The 15,298-nt window shown below is 48.9% G+C and overlaps 1 protein-coding gene across 2 annotated transcripts; it reads left to right on the forward strand.

Annotated features, from left to right (window-relative positions):
• The first annotated feature begins 3 nt into the window (after window positions 1-3).
• CHMP7 (charged multivesicular body protein 7) lies at window positions 4-13,024 on the forward strand. Of its 2 annotated transcripts, none has more exons than XM_045853225.1 (10): window positions 4-361; window positions 2,599-2,770; window positions 8,302-8,487; window positions 8,609-8,742; window positions 9,750-9,798; window positions 10,025-10,144; window positions 10,418-10,516; window positions 10,738-10,798; window positions 11,200-11,379; window positions 11,617-13,024. In XM_045853225.1, the coding sequence occupies exons 1-10, from the start codon at window positions 78-80 to the stop codon at window positions 11,667-11,669; spliced, it is 1,338 nt and encodes a 445-aa protein (XP_045709181.1). In that variant the 5' UTR covers window positions 4-77; the 3' UTR covers window positions 11,670-13,024. The 2 variants fall into 2 exon arrangements, with proteins under 2 accessions (XP_045709181.1, XP_045709180.1); XM_045853224.1 differs by having other exon boundaries at window positions 107-531.
• The last annotated feature ends 2,274 nt before the right edge of the window (window positions 13,025-15,298 follow it).

Genomic DNA, 15,298 nt, shown 5'->3' on the forward strand with positions numbered 1-15,298 from the left:
GTCGGCGCAGGCTCCCTAACACTCTCCAAAAATAGGGTGATCATTCTGCCTCCTAGCGCAGAGAGGCAGAGCAACGCATGCGTTGTGACGTTGTGCGAGACAGTTCACGCTGCGGAGGCGGTGACGTAATGACAGAGGAGGCGGTGGTCAAAGGACGGAAGCCGGGAGGGAACCAGGGCGGAAGGGGCCAGGCCAGGCTTGTGTTCGGCACCTTGGCCGGGCTGGGGTTCCGATGTGGTCCCCGGAGCGGGAGGCCGAAGCCACGGCCGGGGGAGACCCGGCGGGCCTACTGCCCCCCGAGTGGGAGGAGGATGAGGAGCGCATGTCCTTCCTGTTCTCCGCCTTCAAAAGGAGTCGCGAGGTGAACAGCACCGACTGGGACAGCAAGATGGGCTTCTGGGCACCGTTGGTGCTGAGCCACAGCCGCCGCCAGGGGGTGGTGCGCCTGCGTCTGCGGGACTTGCAGGAGGCCTTTCAGCGCAAGGGCAGCGTCCCGCTGGGGCTGGCCACGGTGCTGCAGGACCTGATGCGGTGAGGGCGGGCCCGGGCCTGGGGTGGGGGCGGCTCCCTGAGCTCTGGGAGCCAGCCTGTTCTCTGTCCGTGCACCTCGCCCAGCCCGGGTTGGTTCAGAGCAGCCTGTGTTTGCTCAGCAGGCGAAGGCAGAGGAAGACGAGAAAGAGGTTGGGGTTGCGGTGTTTGGGGACAGATACTGACAGGGTATGAGATAGTCCAGTTAGTTGAGATCGAGACAGGAGAAGCCAGCCTGGCAGAGGTGACAATGATTTGTCAGGACTGGAATCCGATTATGGAGTTATTTGGCAGGGCCTTCCAAATTTTAATTACCCCAGAAGATCTGTAAGGTAAGATTTCTCGAATTAAGGAAGTGCTAAGGGGGCAGTAGTGGGGAAGAGGCCAGGTTGTAGGGGTCTTGCCGACAGCCCATACATAGCACAGGTCATGTTTGTGGCCTGTCTTGTCCTTGGCACAGGCTCTTTGGAGCAGAATACATGATGGATGGCGAGGGCTTTACTATCTTGGTGTTCTGAGAAGGTCCTGTAGGTGGGTGCTACCTGTGCAACAGGTGCAATGTTTTGGAATACCTGAGGCAGTAGTCTGGATGTCTGATGGATGCACAGCACTTCACAGTGTGCAAATCCTTTGCATACCCCTTTATTTCATCTGACCCCCTCAGCAGTCCTGTGGAGTAGATGACAGAATTATACTCAGCAGGCAGAAGAAGAAACTGAGCCTCAGAAAGACCACACAACTTCCTTGGGGTTACACAGTCAGAGATGATGCCAGGATTGGGCCCTGGTCTTCTGATTCTAAGTCAGTTGCACTTCATATTGTATAGATCATACCCAGAGTAGTCTAGCCAGTGAATTCCTGCCTCCCTCAGTGAATGAAGAAGAAAGTCAAGTTTGAAATGTTGGCTTTAGCTTCCTGGTCTTCCTGATCAGAAAGTCTCCCTTCCCCCATTACCTCTCCATTGACTGACATTGATGGACAAACTGTTTCTGAAACTTCTTTTCTGAGCAAGGGTAGTGTGGACAAAGTTTTAGTTCATGCCTGAAGTGGGCTGCAGGGGAGAGGGTAGCTGAGGAAGTCAGTTAGGGACAGGAACAGTCTGGGCTTCCTAATTGCAGCAGGACCATCCTGTACCATTTCTGATCCAGAGGCCTTTCATACCTCAGTCTCTCCTTTCCTGGCTGCTTTCACTGTGCTGACGTATCCTGGCCTTTGGCGGCATCTAGCACTTGGAGAATTTTGAGGAAGCTGTGCTCCTTGGAATCAGCAGAGCTTAGTAGTTAACAGCTTTGCTTGAGGGCCAAATGACCTGGACTCAAAGCCTACTTCTGCCACTTGCTAAATTATGTGATCATGGATAAATTCTGTTACTGGGGACAAATTATGTACCCTCTTTAAGCCTCAGTTTGACCAGTTATAAAGTGGTGGTGATTATTGAACCTAGGTTTATTGTGAGGATTTCAAGAGATATTCCTTACATAGCCCTTAACAAAGTGACCAGCCCATGGCAAGCATTCAGTGAATGTCACTACTACTACCAGTATCAGGAAATGCTTATGTCTTCTCTCCACCATAGCTTGGGAAGAGCAGAAAACCCTCTCTCTGAATTCTTTGTATTCTTCCTTATGCCTTGCATTTCACAGTGATCCATTATTGTTATTTTCATTTTATCACTTTTGAGCTCCATTTGTGAAAGTCTCATCATAGGCCCTTCGTCCTCTTGTGCCTCCGCAGTCTTAGGACCTAAGTTTTAGGTCCTAAGTTTTGGACCTAAACACTAGGTCCAAAGAGCTTGTGTTTTGAACCTAAATTACAGGTTAGATTTGGCCTCTCTCACCTTCTCAGCCACTCAGTTTTCTCACGAGCATAAGTACCGATGACGCCATCTGGCTTGCCGACACATGAGGCTTTGAGCTGGAGCGTAAACGTGGTAGCTGCTCATCGTAACTGGCACAGAGTAGCCGCCTAATAAATGGTGTTGATGATGATCAGGTTCCTCTTGGAGGGAGGGGGATGTGAGGACTGGAATGGGACATCGCATGATGCCTACTGTGTGCCCTTTCTTTGCAGTCGAGGAGAGCTGCAGCGGGAGTCCGACTTCATGGCCAGTGTAGACAGCAGCTGGATCTCCTGGGGGGTCGGAGTCTTCCTGCTGAAGCCCCTCAAGTGGACTCTCTCCAACATGCTAGGGGATAATAAGGTTCCTGCAGAGGAGGTACTAGTGGCTGTGGAGCTCCTGAAGGTGGGTACTGGGAAAGGAGAGGTCTGGGTGTCATTTTATGTGGTGACAGGTTCTTCCACATCCCTTGTAAGTATCATTAGAGACAGAACGTATTGTTTTGCTTGGTGACAGGTGATAATTGCTTACCTCACTTTCCTTATTCTGTACTTTGTAACATCATTTGGATGTCAGTTGGACATCTGTTGGTTGGCCAAAAAGTTCATGTGTTTTTTTCCGTAAAATAAAATAAACATTTTTCATTTTCACCAACAACTTTATTGATTTGGATATTTCAAGGATGACAGCTATCTGCTGTATAGAATGTTGATTGTTCTCAATTAATGTTTCGATTGCTGTTGACTTCAACTGGTCTGCCCTACTGTGGAGCATTGTCCAGCGAAAAATCTCCCACATGAAAACATGCTGACATGACAGCTATCACAACACAGTCTAACAAAATTGTTTCGAATGAAGTTAAAAGACAACTAAGCACAACCAGAGCATCTTATGGAAAAAACAAATGAACTTCTTGGCCATCCATCCCAATCTATGTCAAGGGTGAGCCTCTGTCTAGGAATTGTCAGTAACATGCAGTTGATTATTTTCTGTATTTGTAGGGATTCATGAAAAGCTAAATGCTTAGACAATGCTTTGCCTTCTGTAATTTACTGACAAGAATTTCTCAGGATTCCTGTGGACCTTGTGACTTTCAGCTTTGCCTTCCCCTAAATCAACAAACTACTTCATATTTTCTCCTCTCTGGTTATAACCCTTTCTCACTTCCATCAAAGAGGCCTCCAGGCCCTTGGTCCCTTCCTGCTCTCCTGGTCAGTCAGCTTCCCCCAGGCCTGCCCGCCCTACCAGCCTCGGGCGTGCAGCTGATCCCTGACTGCTTCCCTCCTCAGTACTCTCAGCAACTTTGCAGCTCTCTGGTCCACACCAGAGACTCCAGCAAATCTGCCACTTTCAGTCAGCCCCATAGTCTCCATCCCTGCAGGAGAAGGTCACCCTGTCACCAAAACCGGGTCCGCTTTCACAACCCTGAGCTTTCAGAGGGCCCTCAGAGCCACCCCACAGCCTGGTTTTCTTGTCTTCTCCCAGCCACTCACACACTCCTTCCATGCTCTGCTCTCTGTCTCTGCAGACACTTCCTGGAGAAGGTCGAATCTCCTGAGTCAGCGCTTTCAGGGTTCTGTCTTCCTCCAGTTTAACCTCCCTGAGCCCTCTTTCCTGGCCAGAGCTTGGAGGATGGAGTGTTCTTCCTCTTCCGCATGTGCTCCTGAGTCTGTCCCTACACTGCTTGCCCCCATTCCGTAATTAGCCTCCTGTTCTGTATATTCCATCTCCCTCTTTGGTGCTCACCTTCGTCAGCCTCTAAACCCACTTGACTCCTGTGTGGGACCCGGGCCCTTGCCTAGCTCTGCTCTGTCTCTTTCCTTCCCGTCAAAGCTTTTGTTGTCACCACTTCCTCACCTCCCACGCTCTCTTTGACACAGTGCACACCAGCTTCAGCCCCAGCACTCCCCCAAAGCTGCTGTGGACAACATTATAGTAACCTTAGAGAGGAGGGGGGAGAGAGAAGGTGCAAAGTTGACTGAACACCTGTTAGCGGAAGTATACTGCAGACAATAGCTATTTTGAAACTCCCAGACTAAACCCAACATCAGGGTCCTTGCATAGCCCCAGAGGCTTCCACACAGCTGGAGTCAGCTCAGAATGCCCATTCCCAAACCCCAAGAGAAGCTCCAGTGTCTCCTCACCTCTACAGACCCCCAGGCCTCTCTGCCTTGGACTGAGAGGAGGTCTCCAAAATCTACCACCACCTCTCCCAGTCCCCCAGGGTTTTGACTGAGCAGCACACATTTTTCTTCAGGGGAACACCTCTCTCCCCCTCTGCACTCCACCCCCACCTTCATGGTTATTCCCCCACCCAGTGCCCTGACCTCCAAGGCTTAGCCAAGGCCCCACAGAAACTGCAGAATGGTTTGGGTGGTGCTGGGCCAAGCCCCATTCCGTTGTGCAGTCTAACCTCCCATGTTCTCCAACTGGGGCAAAGGGACATAGGTCCATTTATCCCCGTGGATATGGTTTTGGACTCAGTCCTTTGAGAGCAAAGGCAGAGATGGGGTGGGAGTTGAATTACACAGGTCTTCCAAAACCAGCGGTAATATTTGGTAGCAATGTAATCTAATCCTGGTTAGGTAGAAAAATAAGTCTTCCAGATCTGTAGGTGCATGATACTGTTAAACCTATACCTAGTCTATGTCAGTAGACAGAACGTGTAATACTCAGGCTCATTCAGTGACATCTGCTTTCTAATATTTAGAGACTTCCTGGTTTTCTCCTGGGATGGAGACTCGTTTATCTCCTTAAAACTGCAGGGTCTTACCTGGATGTTTTATAAAACAAAGAAAACCTTCTGAGGTCAGTTGATATTCTCAAGTCTAGACATAGAAAGCAGCAGTAGCTTTTTATTTGAAAAATGTACAAAAAAGGAAAAATTGCCTATAGATTTTGCTATATTAAAAAATTATACAAAGAAATGAAAGTTTCCTTTCTGTTCATCCCATTTCCCTCTCTTTCGGTACGTTCCCTTCCCGTGTGTGTGTGCATGTGCGTGTGTGCACATGTGTGTGTTTACAGACATATCTTTGCTTATTGACTGTGTCTCACACTGTTATATTAATACTTTGCATTTTATTTTCTTGACAGCAATCAGTACTTCTCGAAAATGTTATTTATTTTATTTATTTTACTTGTTTGTTTATTATCTGTCTCTCCTACCAGAAGGAGAATTTCCTGGGACCTGGGACCTTGGGAACAGACTCAGTAAATATTTATTCAGTAAATAAATGAATATACATATATATTCATGTATGTGTATGTACATATACCATTTTTTTCTAGAAATGGATTTTACCTATTGGTCTGCAAACTGCTTTGTGTTCTTTTCACTTAATATATCATGAGCACCTTTCCCAGTCCCTACACAATATAGATTGTCCTCATTCTTGGGGATGGCTGTGTGATAATCTGCAGATACACCACAGTTATGTAGTAGGTGCCACGTGGATGGACAGTTAAGTCGTTCCAATTTCTCTATTATAAAAAAATACTTATCTGACAGCCTTGTTTGTACATCTGTGTATTTCTGCTTTTATTTTTCTGGAATTGATTTCTAGAAATGCATATGTACACTTTACATTTTAACAGAAATTGCCAAATAACTTTTCAAAAGTTTGTACCGATTTACACTTTCATCAAGACTACATTAAAGTGTCTAGCCACCCCACACCCTTGTCAGCGCTGGGTGACATCAGTCTTTTAAAATGTGTCAGTTTGATTAGCGAAAATGATACCTCGTCAGATCAGAAGATTTGAGCGTCTTTTCACCTACCAGCCATTTATTTATATATCCCCTTCTGTGACTTGTCTATTTATGTCCTGTTTTATATTCAATTATTTACCTTTTACATTAATTTGTAGGAGTTCTCTGTGTAATATATATTTATGTGTGTGTGTGTGTGTGTGTGTGTACACGGTTAGGGATGTGAATACTGTCTCCCAGTCTCTCATTTGCTTTTTGCTATCTGTTTACGATGTCCTTCACCATATAGATGTTTTCTTATTTCTGCAGTCGGATGTCTCCAATTTTCCTTTATGGGTGCTAAATTTCTCATCTTGCTTAGGAAGTTATCCTCTTTAAGTTTAGTCAGATTTTTAAAAATAATTTCTTCAAATTATTTAACACTTTTATTTTCTCAATTTGAAAGTCAGTAATTCAGTATTCATTTTTGTATATGTGGAGAGGAAAAATGTGTTTTCTTCTGAATGAATAGCCTGTTGTTTTTAACATCACTTATTCACATTGTGTCCATTAATCTGTTTGTGTGTGGGTGCCATCCTGTTCTCGCTACAGTAGCTTTAGAGTAAGTGTTGTTATCTGACAGGACAGTCAAATCTGAGGAAAACTTTAGGTTGTACCTTATTAGACTCTTCTGCTGCCTTTGACACTCTTTAAAATATTCCGTTTCCTCGACTGTGTTGGTTCTCCTTGGTTCTCCCTGAGCAGTGTTTCTGGATCTTGTTTGTGGTCTCCTTCATCTCTTAAATGTTGGTCTCCCTTCAGCCCATTGTTCGCTCTCTGAATTTCCCTGTGGTTTAATTTCTCCCTGTCCCCTGTCCTGGCGTCTCCTGGAGCTCCAGATTGTGTATCCAATTGTCTGCTGTACGGGTCTTCTCGGATGTGCCCCAAGCATCCACACCAACATGTCTGTCCAACATGGGATGTTTCGTCTTTCCTTTAGAATGTGTTTTTCCTGCTGGATTCTTGCTGTTAACCAATAGCATCACATCCATCCAGTCACTTAAACCAGAACCCAGGAGTCATGCAAGACTCCAGACCCAGTTACCATGGACCACCAGCCTTATCTTCTACATGCAGTTTGAATCCATCCCTTTTCTGTCCCTGTTACTATTGCCCTGTTTAGTCCCTCAAATCCTCTAGACTAAATGGTCTCCCTGCCTCAAAGCCTAACTCTTACAATCCAACCTTTCACAGTTGTCAGCTAGACCTCTGTCAGTCTAACCATGTGACTTCCATTCAGTGCCTCCCCGTGGGCAGCCAAATGAAGGACAGCATGGGAGATACTGCACCTTGTACCAGAAGGAAGTGCTTTACTCTCTCCCCTTCTGTCTGACCTGCAGCCACCGTGCTGACTCACACCCCATGCCATTTCTTTTGATCACCTTTTTGCCCGAGACGCCCTCCCACCTGCCTCACCCACAAACTCACTGCCCTTCAGAATTTTGCTCAATAGCCATTTGTTTCCAAACAGCCTCTGAACTCCTGGATATTCCTTCCCTATGTCTTCAGTGTTCTGTGCACACCTCAGTAAGTGTTTCTGGTTCACCAAAGACAGCAGGTAATTTGCACATAGGAGGAGCACAGTGACATTGTTTCTTGGAATCTATTTCTTAGACTTCTCACAAAAACCCTACCCCACCTGTTTGTCCCATACTTCTCTCTTGAGGACAGTGGTATTCTTGTTTGCAGCACTGTTAGTTGGGATAAAATGGGCAGAGCAGGGAAGTTGGCATAAAAATGGACTGGAAGGGAAGGTGGATGTCTGCAGTTGGAGAGAGGGAGCTGAGGACCAGTGAGACGCGCTGGTTCGGGGCTGCACAGGCCGTGCTGAGAACCAGCCTCAGCCCTCATCTGCGGCCCCGCCAGCCTGCCGCACTGCCACCTCCTTCCCTTGTAAGACCGTTGGCTGGGGAGACGCCTAAACACAAAGTCCCAGTTGGAAGTGCAAGTACAGCTGGCTTCCAGTACATCATGGACCTCATTTCATCCGTATCCACCAAACTCTTCTCCAGTGATTAAAACACACGGGTCCTTTTTTCTTTTCCAAAGCTGCCACTTGAGGGAGGATGGGTAGGTGCCCCTTGCTCTTGCGCTGCTTGACTGTCGTTTGGAAGCAGGGGTTGGGGCTCGCTGAGTCTCGGGGCGGTGGTCAGGGCCTGTGAGCGTGTTTTGCCTTCACTAACAGGAGAAGGCCGAGGAGGTGTATCGTCTGTATCAGAACTCCCCTCTCTCCTCGCACCCTGTGGTGGCCCTGTCAGAGCTGAGCACCCTCTGTGCCAGCTCCTGTCCCGACGAGAGGACCTTCTACTTGGTGTTGCTGCAGCTGCAGAAAGAGAAGAGAGTCACAGTCCTCGAGCAGAACGGGGAAAAGGTACGCAGTCGAGCCGTCCACTCCATGACTCAGCGCATGCTGCCGTGCGCACCAGCAGTCCTGCCTGGGGGGGTCTCAGCCCTTGTGGCATGGGCAGCAGTAATTTGTCCCTGTCCCTCAGATTGTAAAGTTTGCCCGGGGGCCACATGCCAAGGTCTCTCCTGTCAACGATGTCGATGTTGGGGTATACCAGCTGATGCAGAGTGAACGGCTGCTCTCACGCAAAGTGGAGTCCTTATCCCAGGAAGCAGAGAGGTAACTACCCCGGAGCCGAGCACCCCCACCCTGCTGGCCCTCGGAGCCGGCAAAGCATTGGCACCTGTGGGCTCTGTAAAAAAAAGGCTGTTTGTTTGTTTGTGTGTTTGTTTGTTTGTTTGTTTGTTTTACTGATTACAAAACTACTCACTGCTTAATACAGGTGTCGTGGAAAGCATAGAATATCACAAAGGAGAAAAATGAATTTTAATTATTATGACCACTAACTCTGTGCTTATGCTCTCCACACCAGTATCCACTTCAGCTGCACTGATCGAGCCGGGCCTTGTCTGGGGGCCTTGGGGACACGGTAGTGAGCACAAGTCTCTGCCTTCGGGGGGCCTCTGAGGGACTCCTGCTCTTCCCTGTGCATGACCGTGCAAGGCGTCCCGGCTAAGGGCACACAAACACTTATCCACAGAGGAAGGTGTATAGGCACTGGATTAAGATGTACTTGTTTTTTGTTTTTGTTTCTTAGATTTTATTTATTTTTAGAGAGGGGAAGGGAAGGAGAAAGAGAGGGACAGAAACAGTGATGTGTGAGAGAAACATCACTTAGTTGCCTCTCGTGTGCCCCCAACTGGGGACCTGGCTCACAGCCCAGGCATGTGCCCTGACCGGGAATCGAACTGGAGACCTTGGTGTTTATGGGACAACGTCCAGCCCACTGAACCACACCAGTCAGGGCTAGATTAAGATGTAGTTGCTCACCGCATCGTACAGTGGAAGAAACCCAAACGTGTCTGAAGTTATTGTTGGTGTTAGAAATTGATTTCTGATCTTCTGGCTCCCAAAAGGGGAATCTGTTTTTAAGGTGCTTATTAGCAGGTTCTCTCTCCGCTTATATCTCAGCTTGCTGCCAGAGTTTGGCAGTGGCTGTCAGGCATCACTTCTCTTGCTATTGGGTAGGATGGATTTGATCTTCAGGTCTGGAGATACCGTACCTAGTGCTATGCTTGGGGACTTTTCAGGACCCTGCCACCCCGATCTGTCCCCCTGTCTCATAGGTGTAAGGAGGAAGCCCGCCGGGCATGCCGAGCAGGAAAGAAGCAGCTGGTGAGTTCTTTCTTCCCCTCTAGCTGTGTGCCTGTGCACTGGGCTGGCAGTGACAGGTGCCCTAGCAGTTCAGAAAGGAACTTGGGGCTCAAGGGCAACAGTCTGCAGGTGGCCCACGCACCACAGAGGGAGGCTTGGGATGGCCGTAGCATCTGGGAGTGGCTGTCTTCCTCTGGCCCTTCGTTCTGCCCAGTGTGACCCTGACCATGTCTCCATGCCACCCTAGGCACTGAGGTCTCTCAAGGCCAAACAACGGACAGAGAAGCGCATCGAGGCCCTGCATGCCAAGCTGGACACCGTTCAAGGCATCCTGGACCGGATCTACGCCTCGCAGACAGATCAGATGGTAGCCACCGCCCCTCCACCCAGTACTTGTCTGGTCTGTCTGGCACCCACTTCTCATCCCCTCCACTGTGGCTCTGCTGCTTGGACGAGGCCTGGGATATGGTTGACTGAGCCTGTTGCATTGGGAAGTTTGGGCCCCAGTGGACATGGGGTGAATTGAGCATGGGTAGCAAAACAAAACAAAAAAACCCAAAACTGTCTTTTGGAGGTGAAACAATATTGTATGTGTTTGGCCAGTATTCATAATTTGCACTGATAACTGCCTTCTCTTTAGGTTTTCAATGCCTATCAGGCCGGGGTAGGAGCCCTCAAACTCTCCATGAAGGACGTCACAGTGGAGAAAGCAGAGAGCCTCGTGGATCAGATCCAAGAGGTACAGGAAAGGCTGGGAGGGAGACTCCAGAGGAAGTTCCTGGGGGCAGGTGGGATGTGTTGTACTTCCTCTCTTCACAACCTGGACTCTTTGCCTTGTGAGCTTGAGGGAGCTGCCTTTGCTTCTCGGATGGGGTGACATTATTGTGTACCACTGAGATACAAAGTCAGAGGGCCATGGAGACATCACTCAGAGTTCAAGGCCTGCGCTTTCCCTTACAGCTGTGTGACACCCAGGACGAAGTTTCTCAGACTCTGGCTGGCGGGGTAACCAATGGCTTAGGTGAGTGGACAAGGTGGTTCTTTCTTCCTTCCTTCCTAAGGGGACCTCGCTTGCTTGTTCTGTGATCAGTCTCTCTCTGGGGCTTATCCTCAGGACTCCTGGGAAGGAGTTGTCATTTCCTCCCTCCGTGCTTCAGTGTTCCTTACTAACTAAGCTTCTGACTGGAAGATGCCTCTTTAAGGATAAGAGGAAGTTGGGTCAGTTCTGTGGAGTGAGCAAAACATACCTTCTTAGCAACTTAGCTCCATGCCTGAAAAAGAGTGTGTGCATTGAGGTGCTCTCTGCCTTCCGAGCCACCTGATTTTTTAAGCTGAGCTGAGTTTTGCTGCCCTCCATCTTTGACTCATAAATGCATTTCTTCCCCGGGCTTTCTGTGTCGTCACATTGTCCTTTCTTTCCAGATTTTGACAGCGAGGAACTAGAGAAGGAATTGGACATCCTTCTTCAGGATACCACCAAAGAACCTTTGGATCGGCCTGATCACCCGCATGAGAAGTTTTACACCAACAGTGTGCCTATCCCTAGGATCTCGGATGCTGAGCTTGAAGCTGAACTTGAGAAATTGTCCTTATCAGAGGGAGGTATGGAGCTGTATTCCCAGGGTTGCTTGTTGCTGGTGGCCATGGGCCCTCTGACTGAAAGGAGCCACACAGGGCTGATGCGTCCCAGACCAGGCACGTAATTTGCCAGGGTTACCAGAGCCTGGGAAGGGAGCTTTGGGCTCCTTAGTTATAGTAAGATTCAGTGCCTTCAACACTGGGATGCTTCCATCTTAATGATCTGCCTGGTATCGTGTTCATCATTTTTTCTCCTTGCAGGTTTGGTCCCAAGCAGTAAATCTCCAAAAAGGCAATTGGAACCGACTCTCTAAAGCCATTGGAGGACCCTCAAGTGAAGGACCCTCATCTAAAAGAGAGACCAGGCTTGTATGTGTGTACATAGTTGTTGAAGGAGAAACTCTGAGAATTTGTTGAGAAGAGGAAGGAGAACCACTCTGATTTACCTGGACGCCACCACTCACTACGGGACAGACACACTTCTGCGGGCGTGCTGCAGACTCCCCATCTTCATAGTGCCACAACTACACAGTTCCACGTGTCACCTGTCACCTCCCATAGCCTGCAGTTCTTGCCGTGGGCTCAGTTAGGTTTGTCTCCACCCACCAGCTTTGTTCCAGCCGGTGGAGGTGACAGAGCTGCAGCTTTGCTGGATCCAAATCAGTCCTCTCCCCCCACCCGCTGTTTCTTAGAGGGATGTGCTCTGTGTGTGCAGCCAGGTAAACAGCGTGTTACAGTCCCACTCCACTTCCACTGGTGAGAAGAATGAGAATCAAACAGCTGCCACTTTATGCGGAAACTGTAAAAGGCTTTTCTCTAGGCTCATTTGTCAGATTCTCCAGGTGTTCAGAGACACCCTGAGTGGCTCAGAATCATGACATCTGGAGGGGGCTCGTGTGGTTGGTGGTCGCTGCTGCCCCTTCCATCTGATGCAGAAGATCTGACTGGAGAAAGGGTTGTTCTTGGAATTTTGAACTCGGGGGGTGGGAAAGCCCAGGTGACTGCAGGGCTCCAAGTGTCCAAACCCGTATGCTTTTTTAAACAGGCGTAATTGCCGCCTTGCCCCATCATGAATTAATTTAAACATAACTTCAATATCTATTATCAGAAGAAGCCACACAACAACACACCTCCCCTTCTTGAGCCAGGCACACAACAACAGGCTCCTTGTTTGAATTTCAGAAGCATTTTGCCTTGTGCCCACTGCTCAGGGCAGATGACCTAAGCCAGGCTGTGCAATAGAAGCAGAAGATCAGGGCCTGCTGCCGGATCTGCTGCGTGCCTCTGGTCCTGCTCTCCACCTGTCCCTGTGTCCTCGAGCCCTGTCATCCTTCCTGCTTTGACGGGGGAGGATGGCGAAATGGGACAGACAGGAGAGAATGACTGCTGTGGCAACAGGGAGAAGAGAAGATGACAGCCACACTGCCACACTGCTGCCACAGCGCAAGCCTCCTGCCTGGAGCCCGTTCCTGGCCCTCCTGTGGGAGGTGCTGTGGAGCGGGAGGTGGTGTGGAGCGGAGGGGAAGCGTTCGCTCGGGCCAGGAGCTCAAGTCACCTTTCAACAGACTTTTCTCCCACGGGACCTGGGTCAACTGAAATGTTGGGGGTGAAGAGAAACAATCACTATTTTTTCTTTTTTATCTGGTAAATAATTAAAAGAAAAGCCCAAGTGCTTGTCCTTGTCCCTCCTTTAGGTTGCATGAAGGTTCTTGTTCCTTCATGCCTCTCAACCCCTGGTGCCAGCATTGACTTGCTTTCACTTGGGGCTGTGGGAGAGTGTGGAGCAGCTTCACAGTGTAAGTGCTGAGCTGCGTGGAAAACTGGCCAATTTCCCTGATAGCTCTCACACTGACGCAGTTCAAGGGGAGGCCCTGTGTCCTTTGAATGGCCTCCTTGGTTATAGCACTGTGCCATCATTTACTTTTCATTTGCCTGTTTGTTTAAATGACCCAATTTCCTCTGGCTGTGGGATCCTGCCATATTTCAGTTTGGCACCAATGTGTACTCAGTGCCTGCTCCAGGCCTGGTGTTTGCCACCCAGAGGGGTGGGGAGGAGGGATGGGCTTTGAGGCTGAGTGCAGAGGTAGAAACAGGTTAGATGATCTGCCACAGCACTAGGTTTCGGCTCTAGTTAGTAGGTGAATTGAGCAAGAAATGGCACTGGGAGCAAGCCCAGACCGGAAACAATTCAAGGAGAAGAATGAAGACGAGCCAGATTCTCACAGAGGCTCCAGGAAGTAGGGAACACCCCACCACCATCCCTGACCATTCCTCACCCTCCCCCAGTAACAGCAAGGGACCTGGACTTGATGAGCCTCTTACCTGGTCTCATGTTACTCTCCCTGGCTGATACTAGGTGCTGAGGGGACCTTGTTGAAATGCCTTGGCCTGGTTCTTTGCTGTGCTACAGGAAATTGAAAGATGTTGAGTTTGTGTTACATCAGTTGAGAATAAGGAGTCGCCACTGTCTGGTGGTGCCTGTGTTTTTAGCATGTAATCTCCTTGTGGGGAGTGGCACAGAGTCTTAATCAGGATTCTCTCTCTTTTTCAAATGTTACTGATTTTAGAGAGGAAGGGAGAGAAAGAGAAACATCAGTGAGAGAGAAAATCTCTTGGTCGCCTCCAATATGCACCTTGACTGGGTATCAAACCTGCAACCTAGGTATGTGCCCTGACTGGGAATTGAACCTGCAACCTTTTGGTGTTTGGGATGATGCTCCAACCAACTGAGCCACAATGGCCAGGGCAGGATTCCCCTCTTGAAAGAATGGACCTGGTTCATGAAGGAAACTGGAGAGTTTTCTTATATAGAGAGAGATCAGGCCTAGAGGGACCAGGTTCAGATACTGCATTTTTGAAACAAGGATCTCGTGTGGGTACAGACACGACTAAGAATGTTTAGAGATTAAACACTTCAAGTTGAGCCCAGCAACATCCTCATTGAGAGGTGGCATCCAAGCTGTCATTTCCCTTGGTTATTTCTTTGTGTATTCAAAACCTTGTGAAGCTTCTACAAGTCTTAAAATATCTATGCATGACTCTGCTGAAATCAAGTAGGGAGAAAAAGTAATGAGTCAGGTGGGGGCTGGTCCTGACTGGAAATCAGGAAACCCAGTTCTAGTCTTCATCTCAGCCACCTGCTGGTTGGTTATATGGCCTTGGAGACCCCAGCCCCTCATTTCCGATCTGCAAAGTGAAGCAGACAGACAGGACGACTCCAGAAGTTCTGATTATCTTAGTGTCCCCCTGTATGTTCCTCCCTTCTCTTGAATCCTTGCTGCCTCATGACGAGTCAGAGCAGTGCCACAGCAATGTCAAGCCTGGAAAGGTGACTGGAGAGTCCCCAGTCACTGCTGGCCACGTCAGGGGTGGGAGAGGGGATGCAGTAGAGAGCTGTGATGGGAAGAGGGGAGAGTGTGTATTAGGGGAGGTGGGAGGAAGAGCAAAGCTTCAGAACCTCCTGGGCCTCCCCGAAAGGGGCTCTTAGCCACAGGCCTGGGACCTGGGTGGCCCCTGAGTCAGACATCCCGCTGTGAGACAAGGGTAAGGGTTAAACTGCAACCATTGATCACTGCCTGCCTGGAGGGTAGAGTCCCCTGGTTGAGCAGACCCTCCCTTCTCCTCCTCCAAGGGGTCGAAATATTCTGGCTCAAACTATACAAAATGTAATCAAGGCCCATCAGGAAGGAGAAAACCACCAAATCTGTTCCAAAGGTTGAGGCAGATGAAGCACTGCTGACCCACAGGGGCCCCCACGAAGCCTGGGTGTGGTTTGTGGCTGACACGCAACCCACTTTTAAAGTGTTTTATTGTTTCCTCACCAGCACCTGATTTTTACTCAAGTTGCAGCTGCTCTTTAGGGGAAAACGTGTTTGCTTATCTCCACCTGCACACAAACCATATGCACTCACAGACACCCAAAGAGAGAGCACAAGGAGCCTCA

This window comes from Phyllostomus hastatus, unplaced genomic scaffold (assembly GCF_019186645.2).
Source record: "Phyllostomus hastatus isolate PE091 unplaced genomic scaffold, TTU_PhHast_1.1 phas_contig_98, whole genome shotgun sequence".
Taxonomy (NCBI): Eukaryota; Metazoa; Chordata; class Mammalia; order Chiroptera; family Phyllostomidae; genus Phyllostomus; species Phyllostomus hastatus.